The sequence below is a fragment of the Nicotiana tabacum genome, chromosome 9, assembly GCF_000715075.1.
Source record: "Nicotiana tabacum cultivar K326 chromosome 9, ASM71507v2, whole genome shotgun sequence".
Classification (NCBI taxonomy): domain Eukaryota; kingdom Viridiplantae; phylum Streptophyta; class Magnoliopsida; order Solanales; family Solanaceae; genus Nicotiana; species Nicotiana tabacum.
The window spans coordinates 127,420,044-127,439,488 of record NC_134088.1 but is presented as its reverse complement, the minus strand read 5'-3'; the positions used below and the strand labels follow the sequence as shown (position 1 = coordinate 127,439,488).

General features: G+C 36.1%; 1 protein-coding gene across 6 annotated transcripts; it reads left to right on the top strand.

Moving 5' to 3' along the window:
• The first annotated feature begins 2,998 nt into the window (after window positions 1–2,998).
• Window positions 2,999–18,781, top strand: LOC107781997 (uncharacterized). 6 transcript variants are annotated; one of them, XR_001647133.2, is made up of 20 exons: window positions 2,999–4,223; window positions 4,399–4,598; window positions 4,905–4,974; window positions 5,081–5,146; window positions 5,220–5,384; window positions 5,630–5,701; window positions 5,784–5,914; window positions 7,542–7,680; window positions 7,777–7,846; window positions 7,941–8,068; window positions 8,178–8,234; window positions 11,930–12,115; window positions 12,212–12,304; window positions 12,400–12,485; window positions 12,557–12,623; window positions 12,716–12,782; window positions 12,884–12,976; window positions 14,289–14,377; window positions 17,733–17,799; window positions 18,421–18,491. XR_001647133.2 is itself a non-coding variant. In XM_075222272.1 (20 exons), exons 1-20 carry the CDS (start codon window positions 3,000–3,002, stop codon window positions 18,631–18,633), a joined length of 3,288 nt encoding a protein of 1,095 aa, XP_075078373.1. In that variant the 5' UTR covers window position 2,999; the 3' UTR covers window positions 18,634–18,781. The 6 variants fall into 6 exon arrangements, 4 of the variants coding, with proteins under 4 accessions (XP_075078373.1, XP_016458313.2, XP_016458312.2 ...); XM_075222272.1 differs by having other exon boundaries at window positions 7,980–8,068; window positions 12,884–13,020; window positions 18,421–18,781; XM_016602827.2 differs by having other exon boundaries at window positions 12,887–13,020; window positions 18,421–18,781.
• The last annotated feature ends 664 nt before the right edge of the window (window positions 18,782–19,445 follow it).

Sequence of the window (19,445 nt, the reverse complement as noted above, 5' to 3'; positions counted from 1 at the left end):
CGCGATAATTTTCTTACTGATATATTTCAACATGTAGATTATATTTGAATATGAGCAACATCGGCTATGGTTGCAAATACTTCATGTCAAAAGTTTCTCCTTTGTCTTTAAGAAATTGTAGCCTTTTTATTTTTACAACCGCATACATATCAAGAAGTTGTTGTCGAAGAAGTTGTCGAATGAAAGCAGTAATTTGTAAAAGTTGTATAAGGTCTTCTTTAGGGTGGCTAGTATATCATAATCAATTTCATGGTGTAAAGCTGCAAAAAGAATAATAGTTATTTGTGATAGAGATATTTAATAGTTACTAACATCAAAAGGTTTTTATTGATATCATTGTTGCACGTACAATGACAGTTTGTTCGATTCAAGATTATGACTCCTTTCATCTGTAAATTTGACAAAAGAATATTAGTTGAATAGTATAAATTATATAATTGCGTAAGTATAACACGATAATCTTGTGGCAAATCTAACATCCATTACACACTATATAGGCTAATATTTCAAGAAATTAGAACTTTCGGCTTATCTATTAAACTCGTGTAGTAACAAAAGAGGGATTAAAATTGACCAACTAATAAGTGAAATGATACACTTTTTAAACGGGTTAATTAAATCATTAATCCAGATAAATTATTAACTATTTTGTACATGGATTTTTAACAAGGAAAAACACAAGAAAAATAATGCTTCTAAACTTTCAAGTGAAACCTGCAACTGAAGAAACGAGCCAAAACAGGGGGGGGGGGGGGGATTATTTTAAGAAAAACAAAAAATAATGAAAAAATAAATAAAAGGAAGCGAAAACGTTAAATAGCTTATACATTATTCTACTAATCTTCAATTGTCCAGATCATCTAGGAAAATCATAATAATATAGCAAAAACTTACTTCTGGAAAACGTGAAGTGCTTTTGCCAAGGATAGCCGCAATAGATTTTTAGGGAAAAGGGAACTTTTAACATAACAAGAAAAATAGTATAATGTGCCTCAGTGATTAGAAAGTATGTTATGCAATTTTATAGAGTAAAGAAGGTAAACAGACTCTGCAAAATTGTAACTACCGTGGAAGAAGAAACAAAGATGAAATGGAAAATGCTTTTGAAGGAGTAATAATTAAGAAATTTACTGTCTGTACTAATTATAGGTAGATGAACAATTCTCCATCTTCAACCACTTTAATGTAATAATAAAGAGTAATTGTTTTGTGGAAGATCATATATTTTATTAGGGACAAAATCGTAACTTAGATTTAAAAGATATTATCGTAATTCAACTTTGAAGATAAAACCTTTTTATTTTTAGTATAATATGATAATATAATGATAACGTTGACTTGTTTCCTAACCAAAACTTTTTTTTTTTTTTGGTTAATGCAGTGGTAAAGAAATCACAGCTAATGAAGATACATATTATATAATAATGCAAGTTGATGGCTCAAAATCAATGTTGTGTCATACAGTATATTGAATCCCCAATTTATTGCATTTCATTAATATAGCCACTGAATGGTTAAGAAAGGAAAATAAGTTTTTAAAGTAATTGAATGTTTGAGCTTTTTGTCTTATGGGCGATTTTCTTTCTGAGAAAATATAAAATTAAAAAGCTTATCTCACCAAAGAGTAAAGAGAAACCAACAGGGGTTTGTTTATTGCTGAATTAGTTGCCATATTAAACCAAGGTAACGTGTATATAAGTAGTTTAGACTATTTAATTATTCACAAATTCATTGAAAGATGAAGGATACGACTAGGTATATTTTAGTGAAGTATGAGAACTATAAATAATAGATTTTCTTGAATCTCAAGGTATGAAATGCTATAATTTGAGTCTTTTCAAATACTATCTCCCTAAAGATATCACATGGAGTCTCTAATTACTTCTGCACTTTTTTTATTTATTTTTAAATGGGCGATTTTCTTTGCTAACTACCATTAGATGTAAAGGCTGTTTCTTTTGGTACTTCCTTTACATAAAGAATTTGCTTGGTGTTATTTTTAGAAGACTTTTTCTAATAGTCAAGATTAAAACCATTTATTGCTGGCCCTTAATAACCGAATAGAAAAAAGCGACTACAATGGAAGAACATATAATAAGGTAAGTTGAGTGGCTCAAAGTTCCATATCACATTATATTATTTTTATCCCTGGTTCTCTATATTCATTATTGTCATCTGTTACAATTTTTTAACAATGGAAAGCTTTAAATTCAATGTTCAAGAGGTATTTAGATTTGACAGTATAATGATTTATTAATTTTTTTTACCAATTCATGACCTCGATCCAGTTTATTATTTTTGATTTTTGAATAAGTATATGCATTGGCGTATTTGTTTACTTTTTATAACTATATCTTAGTCGCCACAAAAGCTACTAATAAAATAATAATTGCACTGCAATAGGAACAGTTGCATGCATGTTCACATTGGTCCAAGCTGGAGCGCAGATGTACATTCAAATTGGTCCAAGCCTGTGCCAAAAACTTTCAAAAACATTAAATATAAAATAAAATTATTTGGATTAGCCAATATTTTTTATGAGAAAAATAATCTTTTAAAGATTAATCTATTTGGCTTCAACAACTCAATCTTACAAGTTACATGTCTACTGCCTTGTATGCTAGAGATATGACTTGTGTCCAAATATCATATTTCTTCACTTCCTCAAACCTCATCGTCATGTTGGTTCACAACTTTACCTAAGAATGATCTTAATAGAGCTAAAGATCAGCTATTGGCACAATTTGAGGTGAAATTAGGAAAACAAATTGGTATGTTTGCTGTCCAAATCCTACCTTCACCACAGTAAGCCTTAAGAAAATTGGCTGACAGTCTTGCTTGGGGATCTTCAGATTTTGGAAACAAAACAGGGAGTTGACCTTAATATATTCAGTTTTTTCAGTTAACATCAGGTAAACTTCATTTTTCACAACTCATAGTCATCTCTCTCTCTCTCTCTCAATACTGACTCTTGCTCTCCCTTCCCTCTAGAATCCCAGATGGAGGCGATTTTGGGGCCTGATTCGGAGCCATTTGAAACCTTTATTTCCGATCACATGTCGAGCTCCGAGGAAAATGATTCGGAGGCTAAGTTGTCAATGTTCAACATGATAAAGCACAAGGATCCCGAGTCTCTTGCTATTAAGCTTTGTAACTTCCTCAGCTCTTCACAAAACATTGATTCCCGTGAAAAGTGTGTTGTCCTCCTAAGTAAGTTGCTTACTGCTGATGATAATGACTTGTGCAATACTTGGCGCAATCTAAGTGTCTCTACTCAATCCACCATCAAATGCACTCTCCTTAATCGTATTTCCCAGCTTGAAGAATCAAAATCCATCATCGTAGAGCTCCGTGGCACTGTTATGGATCTAGCTGCTTCACTTATACCAGATAATAACTGGCCCGAATTACTGCCATTCTTGTACCAATGCCTCACCTCCACTTCAAGCAACAAGTTAAAAGAGTCGGCTTTCTTAATTTTTGCTTACCTAGCTGACGACATTGGTGAAATAATGGTCCCTAATTACGTAAAAATGTTGCACCCTTTATTTCTTAATACACTGAATGACGATACCCTCAATGATCTCGATGTGAGAATCGCTGCCATGAACGCTGTCATCAGCTTTATTCAGTGCATACCTAGTTCAAATGAAAAGGAGCGGTTTCAAGATCTCTTGCCAGGTATGATGAAGACGTTGACTGATGGATTGTGCAATGGTGATCAGGAGGATGCAGCAAAGGACGTGCTGGATCTTTTCATTGAGTTAGCTGAGAATGAGCCTAAATTCTTGAGGCGACAACTAGTGGTTGTTGTGGGCTCAATAATGGAGATAGCAGAGGCTAAGAGTTTGGAAGAGGAGACGAGGCACTTGGCAATTGAGTTTATGTTAACTTTGGTTGAGGCCAGGGACAAGGTCCCTGGCATGATGAAGAGGGTGCCACGGTTTACAGACACTTGTTTTGCTATCTTATTGAATTTGTTACTGGATATTAAGGATGAGCCTAGCTGGCATAGTGCGAACACCGAGCATGAGAATGCAGGGGAAAGGGACAGCTATGGTTTTGGTAAGGAGTGTTTAGGCCGGTTTTCTAAAGCATTAGGTGGCAAGACTGTTGCTCCTATTGCCATAGAGCAGCTGTCTGCTTATTTGGTTGCCCCTGAGTGGGAGAAACGACATGCAGCTCTCATTGCACTTGCTTCTATTGCTAAAGGTACCTCAAAGGTATAAATCTGATGTCTCATTAGTGTATTTATCATGATTATGTTGCGATTACTGTGTAGCATTGATGAGGTGCTTCTTTGCTTGCAAACTTCTAGGATATAAGGTAGTTCCCTTATTTGTCTTAGTTTAATTTTCTTAGGCTATTAGCTTGAACCCATGGTTTATCTGTTTATAGGTGATGATCAAGTATTTGGAGCAAATAGTGAATATGGTTTTGCGTTCTTTCCAAGATCCTCATCCTCGAGTCAGATGGGCAGCTATTAATGCAATCTACCAGCTGTCGACTGATTTCTGTCCAGACTTGCAAGAACAGTATCATAACCAAGTATTGCCTGCATTAGCTGCAGCTATGGATGATTCTCAAATTCCACGATTGTAGGTTTGACCAATGGTTGAATCACTTCATGGTTATTGCAGACTTCCCAAAATAAAATTGCTGTTATAAAAGTATAAATTATTATTGATACAGAAAAAACCCAGCAAAAGTATCTATCTTGCTGCACCTTTACGATGGGTTGCATATTCCATAAAGTTGATGATCTATAAATTTGCATAAGAATTCGTAGGATTGATGTGTCATTACTGCTTCGTTTAGTTCATGATGCCACCAAGGTTACTCTTTTTACCCTTTTTGGCATTTTCATAGGCACTTGCAGCTGAAGCTGTCATGAATTTCTGCAGATCTGAAAAGCCAGAAACTCTGATACCCTACTTAGATGGAATACTCAACAGAGTGTTTGTACTTCTACAGGTATGCAAATATAGAGGCCACCATGGTATAAAGTTAGATTACTGCTGACAAGTTTAAGAGATTAATGCTGTTTTTTTCCTACTCATTTCTGTTGTTTGAAATGCAGAAAGACAATCAAATGGTTCAGCAAGCAGCATTAAATGCATTGTCTGCTACAGCTGATTTGTCTAAGGTATTTACTTGCATTTATTTTTGATTCAATATGATGGATAATGATGGCTAATGTATTATTTGTACTTCAACAGGAGCACTTCCAAAAGTACTATGATTCTGTAATGCAATATTTGAGGACTATCCTGGTAGATGCAAATGATAAATCTAATCACATGCTTCAAAGCCAAGCCTTGGAGTGCATAAGCATAGTCGGGATGGCTGTAGGCAAGGAGAAATTCAGAAATGACTTTAAGCAGGTCTTCTCCCAACTATCCTCAATACTTCTTTGTGCCTGTACATGCGATGCAGAACGCATATGTTAGAGCTTTTGGGAGCAACGAATTGTGACTCACACATTTTCTCCTACTAGTTCCTTTTTGGTCCTAAATTCTGACTCTACTTTGGAACTCCTTTTCTTCTCTCTGTGGCACGGTGGCCTGATCTTGTTATTCATTTCTCGAAGTGGAATATTATTCTTATTTTATTTTTGTTGTCATTAAAGGTTATGGAAGTGCTTAAGTCATTACAAGAATCACAAGCAAAAGAGTTTGATACTATTGTTCGCAGTGTACAGGTATGTATTAATCCTATGATTTTACGGGCTTAAAACTTTTTCTCTAGACTGACCTTTCAGTATTTTCTCGATCTCATTGCAGGCATACGGTAGAATTTGCCAGTGCATGGGAAAGGATTTTCTTCCTTACATGAGTACCATCATCCCTCCTTTGGTTGAATGTGCTCAGCTTGAGCCCGATAAGACCGTATCCTCAGATAAATTAGATGATAGGTAAGCTTTACTTATGGAGGTTTGGCATTTTCTTTTAGTTATGAAGTTCATTTGGATTTTTTTTTCTTTCTTAATTTGGATTTTTGCTTTCTTTTCTAGACAATCTGGGATAAACGACTGAATCAGCAAAAGCCTATGTGCACTGTGGTCTTATAGTCTTCTAACGGAAAATAATCTTTACTTTCTATACTACTGCGTCATATTCACTCTAGTTGCCAACAGTTGCTGAGCTCATTGATCTATATTGATGATTCACTAAATTAAGCATTTCTATTTGTTGGGAATAAATCTCCACAGAAATAATATTCACGGTACTAAAAACGGAATAATAATGTAGCATTGAGATACGGTAATTAACAAGAATAAAAGAGTGACAACGACACCAAGATTTTTACGTGGAAAATCCTTTTGAATAAAGGATAAAACCACGGCCCCGAGACGAGCAACTAATATCACTATAGCAAGGAATTTTACACTTTATAGGTCCGAGCAAAATACTCCAAAGATCACTACAACACTCAAAAGAAATAACCCTTTTTTGATATTCCCACCTCACTACAATATCGTTCACTCTCTATTTTTCCTCTACACAGTCTATTTCTCACAATACCTGAGAAATACTCTCTGCAACTATTGTGTTGCTTCTCTTTCTGTGTGATGAAATGAAGAAGCCGAAACTCTCCTTTTACAGGAGAAATAGCCTACCTCTTCAACCAATCAGAATGAAGGATTGGTTGAAAATTTGCAATGCAATTTTTTTCTTTCTTCCGCATAACAATTTGACATTTTCCTTCTACATCCTACCATTTTTTGACAATGCAAAAGAGAATAGCTGCCAATCAAACTTAATTTATGGGATGGACCCCACACTATTTGTGATAGATTTTAAGAGTATCATATAAATTTACAATTCTTAGGAGGAATACCATTATTTGATTAGTGTATAAATGATATGGAGTCGGCTAAGCTATAACTTATTTTTCTTACTTTTTGATCAGTAAAGAATTTGTTATCAGTGGAGAATCTAAAGGGGAAGTGCACTGTAGACAATCAAGTAATAGAACACCAAAAAACTGTACCATGATTCATAGTAGTCATATCGTGCTCCTGACCCTCTTAAGATATCCCCTTATAATGGTGTTGTATTCTTTATTACTTTAATCTTGAGCATGTTCTGTTTCCTTCCTAATTTCTATGCTTCTTCCTGCTAAAAGATCTCTTTTTCAATATATGCAAATAGCTTCCTGTCCCTCCTCCTCGTTATCTCCAACTTTTACTCAATAATCATTAAATTGTTGCCATTCAATGCATGAAATTGTCTCTGTTTAAATCTGCAACTTAAAGTAGCATAGGATGTCCTCTAGAATATCAAAAATCTGACCCGCTGATCTGTATTGCTTTGATATCTGTGAGACATGATGTCAACTAGTTTACTGCATCCTGGTTTTAATCAGTATTAGTAACCCAGTAAAAGATAAAGTTTTACTCACCCAGTTAATAGCTTTGATATCTATCAGACATAGGATTTCTTGTTATTTCTTTTACTTTACTTATCACTGCTAAGACTGCTAGGGAGAGGTGGTTATTCGGGCTATTAAGGATCTTGCTTAAGTTTCACATTTTGCAGCATACACAAAGTCAAGTTTGGGAACGAAATAATATGTGTCAAAGGAAGTGACCTCCTAGCAGGGAAATCTGTAGCCTGTAAAATCCTTGCTTTATATGCTCAGAAATTGGAAGAAGACTTCTACCCATGGATTTCCCAGGTTAGTATGAATAATCACTTGCATGTTTACTTCATTTTTTCTGTTAAGTGGGCTCAAATAAATCAATTGAAATCTATGGCTTAAATCATGAAACAGGCTGCTTCAATTTTTGTTCCCCTACTGAAATTCGATTTCAACAATGATGTCAGGGAAGGTGCTAGTGCTGGTAAAAAGAATCTCATGAATTTCGTATGGCTTTCTTTATTTTTCTTTGGCTTCCTCCAATTCCTTATGAGATGTTTTAAATTGTGGTGGTTAAGCATTGTACTTCCTGTTGCATTCCGCTAAACTGGCGGTAGACAAAGGGACTGCTCAAGGTGGAAACCAGGCGTACCTCAAGCAGTTATCTGGCGATATAATACTGGCTATTGGGGACACTTTATATTCGGTTACCTTCAACACCTTACTATTTACATTTTCTCTTTCTATGGGGAAAAGGATTGAGCTCATTTATCTGAATACTGAGAAACTAACACATGTATATCTATCTCATCTAGGAGCATGAGACAGAGGTATGTGCAACTAAATTGAGTGGATTGAAAGAGTGCTTAGAGGTATGTCATGTTAAGTTGGTTTCAGCACTTTGATCCAAGTTTTCAGTGTTTTCTTATGTTGATGCTGTGCTGATTTTGAGCTTCTTATGTCCATTATCATAAGCAAGACACTTGTCCAAGCTTATAAGAATGGTAGGTACTCTACGAGATATCTCTTTAGAAATCTTAGTGATACATAGCGAGACTTTAGGGCAAGATTAGTTCATTTAACAATGAGCTCGGAGTTTGACACAGGGGCACCAGCAGTGGCTAGTTCATCTGAAAGAGACCGAATAGCTTGAAGATATTCGGTAATGGAGCGATAGTCTTTGGTAATCCGGGCAAGTTGATCACGCAGGCTAAAGGTTCGGGTTTGGGACATGTTTGCATAAGCAGTGTGCAATGCGTCCCAAGCCGTCTTAGATGAGTGTGCCGCAGCGACCATGGAGGCAATGGTGGGGTCAACATAAGCCATAAGGGCATTTTGAATGAGTTGGTCTTGACGGAATTAAGGTGCGTAGTCCGGGTTGGGGGATATGTTTGTGCCAAGGGTGATAGTACGGTTAGGAGTCAGGCTTAGATCCATCAAGGTGACCATAAAGGTTATGATGATGCATAAGTATGGAAAACTGAGCTTTCCAAGTGGCAAAATTGTGGCTGCCACTAAGTTATTAGGTAGTTGGGAGGTGGGATTGAATTGAACTATGGTATTGGTGCCAGCGGTGTTGTCCGCATTGACATCTGTGAAATTGTTTCCATTCTTGGCCATTGAAAAAGGAATTTGGTGTAGAGGAAAAAAAATTAGATCGTACTCGTTAGAGTTGTATAGGCTCAGATACCATATAAAGACTTAAGAAATGATGGAAAAACCTTGTTCTGTATTGAATAGCAAGCTGAGTATATATACAAGTTTATCTAAGACTACTCCTTTGTCACGACCCAAAATCCAACTAGCCGTGATGACACCTAACCCAACCCGCTAGATAAGCCAATTTACAATAATCCAATACCAATAAGATTTACTGAGAAAATAAATAATAAAATAACTGAACTTTTATACACTCTCCAAGGACTGGTAGTACAAATCATGAGCTTCTAAGATTTAGAGTTTACAAAGTTTGTACGAAATAAATACATCATCTGTTTGAAATATACATGAACATATTAATAATTCTAAAGCTACCAAGAACACGAGTCAGTTGTGACCGGATCGCATGTACATCTTCAATGCCAGCTCCCGCCATACACAACAACATCATCATCCAAAATCTGCACGCAAGGTGCAGAAGTGTAGTATGAGTACAACCGACCCCAAGTACTCAATAAGTAAGAAACCTAACCTTAGATTGAAAGTAGTGACGATCTTGGACAAAGGTCAGATTCCCACACCAATAACCAGAAACAACTCGTAACAATATAATAATAATAATAGTACAAGAAATAACTCAAAGATGCTCAGCTCAGCTCGTTCACAATCACGGAAAATAGGCAAGCTTTCAAGTATAACAGTAAAAACCAAATCTTTTACCGAAATCACCAAAATATGAGTAAGTCAGAAATGTGTGATTTTTCCCAAAAACTTTCAACAACAGGTAAATGTTTCATTATCAGATCGCATGAGGAAAATGCATCTCTATGCATGTATGTCAATGTGTATGTGAAGTAATGAATGACGTAATACCGTACAACATGAGAAAAATGCATCTTTATGCATGTATGTCAAGTGTGCATGTCAAATGCAATACAACATAGTGATAAAACCATGTGCATACTCTCAGAGTATCAATTCACTCAATCCTCACAGTCACTCAATCCTCCCAATCACTCGACACTCGGTCTCGACACTCACACTCGCAGTCAGTTGGTACCTGCGCTCACTGTGGGTGTGCAGACTCCGGAGGGGCAGATCCAGCCCAAACGCTATAATAAGCCAATTATGGCATGAATCTATAAAACATGGTGCGACGTGCAGCCCGATCCCATAAATATCCTCACAATCAAGCCATCGGCCTCACTCAGTCATCGATCTCTCCAGTCTCTTGGGCTAAAAAATGTCATGAAAATCAGCCCAGAAACGATGATATAATATGTCAATGAATAGCAACAGAGACTGAGATATGATATGAAATTTTCAAACAAATTTTCGCTTCTGCGGTCTCGCGTGTGCGACCAACCTTCGCTTTTATGAACAGGCCCAAAGCCACAGCCCATCGCTTCTGCGAACAATTTCCCGCTTCTGCGGTCGCGCTTCTACGCAAAATGCCCCGCATTTGCGACCACTCGCCAACATTCCCTTTCTGCTCTTGCGATAAAATGTTCGCATCCGCGCCTTCGCATATGCGACAAAAACTCCACATGTGCGGACTCCTGGCCAGCAGTGCTCTTCGCTTCTGCGCTCATGGGCTCGCTTATGCGACCATCGCACCTGCGCAGTACCAGTCGCAGGTGCGGAACACCAGAACCAGCAACTTTAGAAAATTCAACTTAGTCCAAAAATTATCCGAACCTCGTCCGAAACTTACCCGAGCCCCTCGGGACCCCATCCGAATATACCAATAAGTCCCATAACATAATACGGACTTACTTGAGGCATCAAATCACACATAACAACATCGAAATGACGAATCGCACCATAATTCAAACTTAGCAAATTTTCGATTTTTTGATTTTCAAAACTTGTGTCGAACTATATCAATTCAACTTGGAATGAACTCAAATTTTGCATACAAGTCATAAATGACATAACGAAGCTACCGCAATTTCCGAAACCAAAATCCGAACCCGATATCATCAAAGTCAACTTCCGGTCAAACTTATGAACATACCAAATCTTCAAATTTCCAACTTTCGCCGATTGACGTCGAAATCTTCTAGAAATATCCAAATGAAATTTCGGGCATACACCGAGTCCAAAATCACTATACGGACCTAACGAAGTCATCAAAAATCTGATCCGAGGTCGAATACTAGAAAGTCAAACTTGGTCAACTCTTCCAACTTAAAGCTTCAAACATGAAATTCGTTCTTCCGCACTAATTCCGAAACACCTGAAAACCAAAACCGACGATTCACACACGTCATAAAATATCATATGAAGCTATTCAAGACTTCAAATAATTGAAAGGAGCGTAAATGCTCAAAACGACCGGTCGGGTCGTTACAATATTGTATTAGGAGATATTCAACGTAAAGACTATATCAAAATAAACTAACTGAAAGATACTCTAAATGAGAGGATAACTTTAGATCTACTTGTGTAACTAATAGGATAAACATAAAAGATAAAGACTACTTCTAGTAGATGAGAACCGGTAACAATCAGGTAAGAGGAACTGTTGTTCCAATAATAACTTGCTTAGTAAGATCTTCAGGGATCAAGTAGAATATGAGCTTCATCTGACTTGATTCATTTAGTCTGTGAGCACATGCAGAACTTATAGTTCTTCATATAAAAAGACATACTTGGACCATAATAAATGCTTAAGATTTGAAACGTGGCCTAGAATCTACCATAATCTCATAATTATAAAAGTTCTCTTGGCATGAATAGGTAAGACTGACATAAACAGATTCTTAACCATGTAGTAAATTACCGTTAAGACAACTTATGAAATGTTTCATGATTACTGTCTAAGCAAAAAACAATATTAGTTGTAGAAATTTAGTTAGAACGATAATTATTCACTTGGTATGGTCCTTTTTGTGTCTCCTTACAGATCTGTGGACCACTTCTCAATGAAGATCAGGTTCATAGCATCATTGATGAGATAAAGCACGTCATTATAGAAAGTTCACATAGAAAAGGAGAACTCACAGAGAGAGCAAAAGCAGAAGACTTTGATGCTGAGGAAGCTGAATTGCTAAGGGAGGAAAGAGAGCAAGAAGAAGAAATTTTCAGCGGTGTATGGTCGATAGACATAACTCATGACACCATGTTGTCTTTATAGAACCTTTCACTTGAGGTTGTTCTTGATTCACATAAACATTCGTTTTATCAGGTTGCTGAAATATTGGTTACATTGATCAAATCATTCAAAGCTTCTTTTATGCCTTTCCTCGATGAGCTTTCACCATATCTAATGCCTACGACGGTGAGTTTCCACTCACGATAACTACCGTCAAGTTAACCTGCTAGGTTGTTTTCCATTTATATTTCTCATTCTTCTTTCTTTTTCCCTGTTTGAAGGGCAAGGATAAAACAGCTAAAGAGAGAAGCATATGTATTTATATCTATGATCAACTTATGGAGCATTGCGGTGAAGCAGCTCTAAAGTAGGTCTATCTTTGTGAGTTTTTCTTAAATTGGATCATAATTCTGATAGTTACTTCTTTGTCTAAACTAGGTACTATAATATGTATCTTCCTTTTCTTTTGGACGCATGCAACGACGACAGTTCAGATGTTAGACAGGTTTAATTTGTGTATCTTAGTGGTTGGGACAGTTTTCAATCAAGTTACAATTGCTATTTGATTCATCCGAACACCATTGATGTCATGTTTAGAATGCACTTTATGGACTGGGGCTTTCCGCTGAATATGGTGGTTATGCTTTCAGACCTTTTATTGGAGGTATTATATTGTTCACCCTGTTATTCTGACCCTTTACATTATGGAGGATGAGACAATTAGGAGTGATATATTTTGGTATTTAATCAATCCCATGATTTCAGAAGCTCTTTCAAGGATCAATGTAGTCATTACGCATCTCAATGCTCTTGAACCAGAGAATGCAGAGGCATATGACAATGCTGTTTCTGCACTTGGTAAGATATGTCAGTTTCATCGGGAAACTATTGACTCAGCGCAGGTACATCTTTCTAGGGATTAATCTCTAACTTTTTATTGTTCATGCATTGTAAATATACCTCAACTCATACGTACTCGAGCTATTCTAAATTATCGGGTTTAGATTTTGGGTACTTTGATCACTCCGAACTTCATCAACAGTTTTCTTCTTACAACAACAACAACAACAACCCAGTATAATCCCACTAGTGGGGTATGGGGAGGGTAACATCAGCAGACCTTACCCCTATCCTGGGGTAGAGAGGCTATTTCCGATAGACCCTCGGCTCCCTTCCTCCAAGAACTCCCCACCTTGCTCTTGGGGTGACTCGAACTCACAACAGTTTTCTTCTTATAGATTTTAAAATCTGAACGTCACTATACCAGCCCGATAAATGATTGCAATAAACTAGGATTAGAGATGCACTGTGCTCGTCTTAAGTCTTAATCACTCATATAGTTATTTACAAGAGTTCTCTATAATTATCAATTAGCTCTTTAGTTGTAAGCATGGATACTTTTTTATTAGTAAAATTAAAATATGCTTGTAATAGCTAAGCTTTTTAAATATTAGTTCCAAAACTGCATGGAGGTTTCCATTACCCCAGTTATATATTTAGCTTTTCTTTTCCTATCTTTCCAGAAATGAAATTGTTTTTCTAATGTAGATGCATATATGCTGGGATAACAACTTAGTTCCTCTTCAGATAATACCTGCATATATAGTTCTAGTGGTTGGTTTCCCTTCCAACTTATTTAGCTTTTAATAACCTGTAGCTGAGGGTATTTAGTCAGCTTAAGAAAAGGAAATTTTAGACACTTTCTACGTGTTAAAAAGAAACTTAAGAGATTTTTATGTGTGATAACATACATTATCAGTACCTCGGCTCTACGTATTAAAAGGAAAATGGACTGCATAGTGACTGATATTTGGTGCAACTGGTTTGAAAGAGAGAATTGATCATTGAATCATATGAATTTCATTAAGCCATGGGCAGCCTTTCAATACAATGAAACTGACTTCCTAAATGTGCTATTTTGACGAAGGAGACTTAACAACAGCTTATCCTAACAAAATGCTAGAGAAAAGGTCAAACTTATACAACTTAACAACATATTTCCTTTTGTTTATACCTTTTTAGAGGAGTATGTCACAGTATGCATATGCTCACTATGTCATTGTTTTGGTAAAGCATATAGCTTTTGATCTTCCAAGAAAAAATGATGCTTTTCCAATGTACATATTCTTGTTAAAGTACCACTAAATTCTCATTCCAAGTTTTATGGTAGATCATTGCTTGGTTGAATTGTCTTCCTATAAAAGATGACAAGGATGAAGCCAAAGTAGTTCACGACCAGCTCTGTTCAATGGTTGAGAGGTACTGGAGTAATTTTATCATCACCTGGTCTTTACTATTTGGAGTTTTCCATGTTATCTTAGCATTGTTCACTTATGTAACTTCATTTATAATTTGTTTCACATACAGTCAAGTAAATTCCAGTAGAATCACCCCAAGCTTATGTACATGTTAAATTTGTGCCTTAACCACCATCATCCAACAATGAAATTGAGAGAACTAGACTTAAATTTAATGTATGAGGTAAAACCATGTCAGTCAAGTTTAAAATCATTTTAAAGTTCTGATTCAATGCCAATATGCAGTTTGTTCGGATTCGATGACTAGCTTTCTTATACTAAATATCTAATTTCCTACACTTTACTGGGAAGAAATGGAGCTTAGGCCTAACTCAACCTCAAAGGCAGAGAGGATTGCGCAAATACGTATAAAGAGACCACAATCCATTCCCTCAATCAATGTGGGACTTAACATTTCCTAACTTATTCATACAAAAAGCTCCTTAGTATTTGATATATTTCCTTTGTCATACATTTATTTAGTGTCAATCTCTGCAGGACAGAATGCATGTGTGCCTTGGTGCCTGGACAGAAGTGTCACCTAAGCGACATGAAACATCCAATATGCATTCACCTAGCTGCAGGGCTTAAATGTGTATCAAACATGTCTTCAGAAACATTATTTTCAATATAATGTAACATCTCATAGAACATAAACTCAAAATAATCCAAAAGAAACGAACAGCAGTAGCGGCAACCTAATAAATCAATAGTGTAATATGGCCAAATTTTCATGACATTTACCGGGACATAATATCCATTATTAGGCTAAGGATTTCTTGCTATAAATAGAGGAGTTTCTCCTCATTTGTAGACACACCAACAAGACTTGAGTCTTCATTTCTTGTTTCTTCCTTTCTTCCTTTATTAAGAGTGTTTTGTATGAGAGTTAGTGTTGGAAAGCACTTGTGTGGACCCTTTCTTTGGAGTGATCTTGTGAGGTTATTCCCTTAGGGTATTTGGGATTAATTAGAGTATTTACTCTAATTTTGTACTCTCTTTTGTACTCTTATTGTTATAGTAAATTGCCCCTCTCCGCTTGTGGACGTAGGTCACTTTGACCGAACCACGTTAAATTTGTGTCTTCTTTATTTACTTTAATTGCCGTTGTTATCAACTTCCATTGTCTTTGTTATTGACATTATACCGTTGTTTGGCTATATTCCGCAATACCCGGGTTCCCGATCCTAACAAATTGGTATCAGAGCCGGATCTAACCGGGTTTATTTTAGTAGCCAATATGGCTCTAATAAAGACCTATGTTGAGAAATTTGACCGAAGTGCAAACTTCGGAATGTGGCAATTAAAGATGGAAGCTATCCTAATTCAGGATGGCTTAGACTTGGCGTTGCAAGGAAAGGAGAAGAAGCCGGATAAAATGACGGATGAGGAGTTTGCCATCATAGATAAAAGGGCAAAAGCAAGTATTATTTTAAATCTCTCAAATGAGGTTTTACGTGAAGTTTCTATAGAAACCACAGCCAAAGGCATGTGGGAAAAATTGAAAACCTTATATATGAAGAGGACGGTGGAAAATAGACTTTACCTGAAGCAGAAGCTTTATACAATTCGTATGGGTGAAGGTACCTCTATTCTCTCTCATCTTGACACCTTTGATTCCATTCTTATGGATTTGAGTAATATAGATGCTGAAATTAAAGATGAGGATCAAGCCGTGTTACTGCTTTGTTCTCTACCCCCATCTTTTAAGCATATAAGAGATACTATGCTTTATGCAAAGGATAATATCTCTTATAAGGATATTAAATCTATCTTAAAATCAAAAGAACAGATAGATAGTGATATTACTGGGGAAGCTAGTGGAACTCAAGCGGGAGTTGGCTTGTTTGTTAGGGGCAAATCCGACTCCAATTCCAGATACAATAATTTAGAGTGTCGCTATTGTCATAAGAAAGGTCATAATATTTCTGAATGCTATAAACTGAAAAATAAAGAAAAGCATAAAGAAAGAAAAAATGAGCACAAAAATACTGACACCGCCGAAGCTAGTGTAGCAACTGATGAGATTGAGGGAACTATATTTTTAGCAACTGAAACTAGTTTCAGATTAGTCAATGAGTGGATTTTAGATTCCGGTTGTTCATATCATATGTGTCCTAGCAGGGACTTGTTTTCTACATATGATTCAGTTGCAGGTGGAGTTGTCCAACTAGGTAACAATGTTACTTGTAACGTTATTGGCAAAGGTATAATTCAGGTAAAAATGCACAATGATGTGGTGAGAACTCTCACCGATGTTAGATATGTTCCTGAGTTGAAGAAAAATCTCATATCTTTGGGCACTTTAGAATCCCTTGGGTGCAAATTCACTAGTGAAGGTGGAGTTTTAAAATTTTTTCAAGATGCTCTTGTGATCATGAAAGCACACAGATCTGGTTCGTTGTATACTTTATTGGGCTCCACTGTTATAGGCCCTACTACAGTTTCGGTATCAGACAACTTGTCTGATTTTGATGGCATTAAATTTTGACATATGCCCATTGGGGCTTTTGCGGAGAAGGTGGAGCAAATTTACTATATCAGCCAAAATTAGGCCAAGGTGGAGATTTGTAATATGGCCAAATTTTCATGACATTTACCATGACATAATATCCATTATTAGGCTAAGGATTTATTGCTAAAAATAGAGGAGTTTCTCCTCATTTGCAGACACACCAACAAGATTTGAGTCTTTATTTCTTGTTTCTTCCTTTCTTCCTTTATTAAGAGTGTTTTGTATGAGAGTTAGTGTTGGGAAGCACTTGTGTGAACCCTTTCTTTGGAGTGATCTTGTGAGGTTATTCCCTTAGGGTATTTGGGATTAATTAGAGTATTTACTCTGATTTTGTACTCTCTTTTGTACTCTTATTGTTATAGTAAATTGCCCCTCTCCGCTTGTGGACGTAGGTCATCTTGACCGAACCACGTTAAATTTGTGTCTTCTTTATCTACTTTAATTGCCGTTGTTATCAACTTCCATTGTCTTTGTTATTGACATTATACCGTTGTTTGGCTATATTCCGCAATACCCGGGTTCCCGATCCTAACACATAGCATATCTTCTCTGTATTCTCCAAGTTGAAGTAATATTTCAATAGTTTCAGTGGTTAAACTTTACAATTAAGTTAATGATAGAGCAATGTGAACACTGAACAGTTTATATAGATTAATTTGATGTAACAGAATTTTGATTAAATTTTCATCTTGAGTGAAGCCTGTTGTACTAAAAGATGAACTTTCCCGACTCTAAAGATGTAATATGAAGTGTTAATATGTTTTTAGTCTTTAATGTTTTCATCAAATCTTCTGACTCACAGATCAGACAGAGAACTTTGGGATCCCAACTATCTGCACCTTCCAAAGGTTATTTCAGTTTTTGCAGAGGTTAGTTCAAAATAGCAGGTGTAAGAATGAATTGTTCATTTGTGCTTGTTATTAAACAGGTGATTTTGATAGTTACTTTTTTAAGAAAGGAGGCAGAAAACCAGGGCTCGTAATCTAATAGTATCTGTTGGTAGTCCCACACAATTAGAGTCTGATTTGAATTTAAGTTCTATGGTTCAACCTTAAGATTCTTAGCATTGAACCCTTTATATTTTAAACTTATTGGTTCGTATCTACTATTTGTTGTAATGATATTGAATTTTTACATATAAATTTATGCTCCGCGTCAAAAGTACTTCATGCTGCATCCGCCCCTGCACACAATAGGTGTGAGTCTGATTTTCACTGGCCCTTTTTCCCCTTCCCCTTTCTCTGGACCCTATGCAATAGGGAAAAATAAGACACAAGAAAAAAGGCAGTTTGTATCATGTGTTAGTCAGTTGGCAATTAGTGCTCCATCTGTCTATTTGGAGGGTTCATTTGATCGTTTGTTTTTCTTGTTTCACTAATACAGTTGATTAATCTATTGGTATGGCTATCTTACTGTACCGTGACATTTACATCAAATTAACATTTATTCTAATGTAGACATTAAGTAATTGAAAGTTGGTTCTTTTGTAGGTTCTATGTGCCGGAGAGGATCTTGTTACGGAAGAAACTGCAAAACGCATGATTAATCTGTTGAGGCATTTTCGGAAAACAGTACCAGCAGCCACCTGGGAATCAGCATGTTCCTTGCTATTGCCTCAGCAGGAGATGGAATTGGAATCCATCCTATCACCTGAAGAAGATGTTAACATTTCAACCCACACAATGAAATTACTAGTCTTGTGAACTTGTGGGGATCAAATATTTTGATGCTAAATTCTATCTCACAAGCTTAAGGTTGGTCATGTGTAAGGTTCAGAGTTAGTATGGAGAGTCTTGTCTAGTCATTTTCTCGTTATTGTTTTTTGTTGCCAAAGTTAGACTCTTGCCACTATTTTGAGTATTTCCTGCCCTACGTACCTGCTCTATCCGCACACGAAAAAGTGGATATATCCGAAATTCATGATGAAATCGTAAGTATTGGTCACTGGACCGTTTCTTATGGACCTACAAAATTTCAGGTCAATCGGAGTCCGCCAATTTTTTTTTTACAGAATCAGCATGTACTCATCATATAATATATATATATATATATATATATCATCATATTATTTCATATATCATCATATTATATTATAAGTTGGAAGTCCCAAAAAGAAAATTCGAATTACCAAAATATCCATAAGAATTTTGATGACTTTTTTGCACTTTCAAAATCCTAATAACTATTCTATCTTTAAAGTACAAAAATGTAATTTTAAATATAGAGTGCTAGGAAAATTTATGACTGTTCCATAAACATTAAAAATACGTTCAATGTACACAATGTTCTTTGAGGATGTATCTATTACTTTTTGTGGGAATTGATTATGAAATATTTATGTGGCAATTAATAATTCCATCTTTAATACAAAATATAGGAGATTGAAGTGTACGTTTGGAAAGAGGGGGAGACAAAAAGCCAAGAATTGTTTAGATAAATTTGTGTGGCTTTAATTATAATCTCCTTTCGTGGGAATTGGAAATCATTCATTTCTTTGCAGTGAAATTTTTAGATG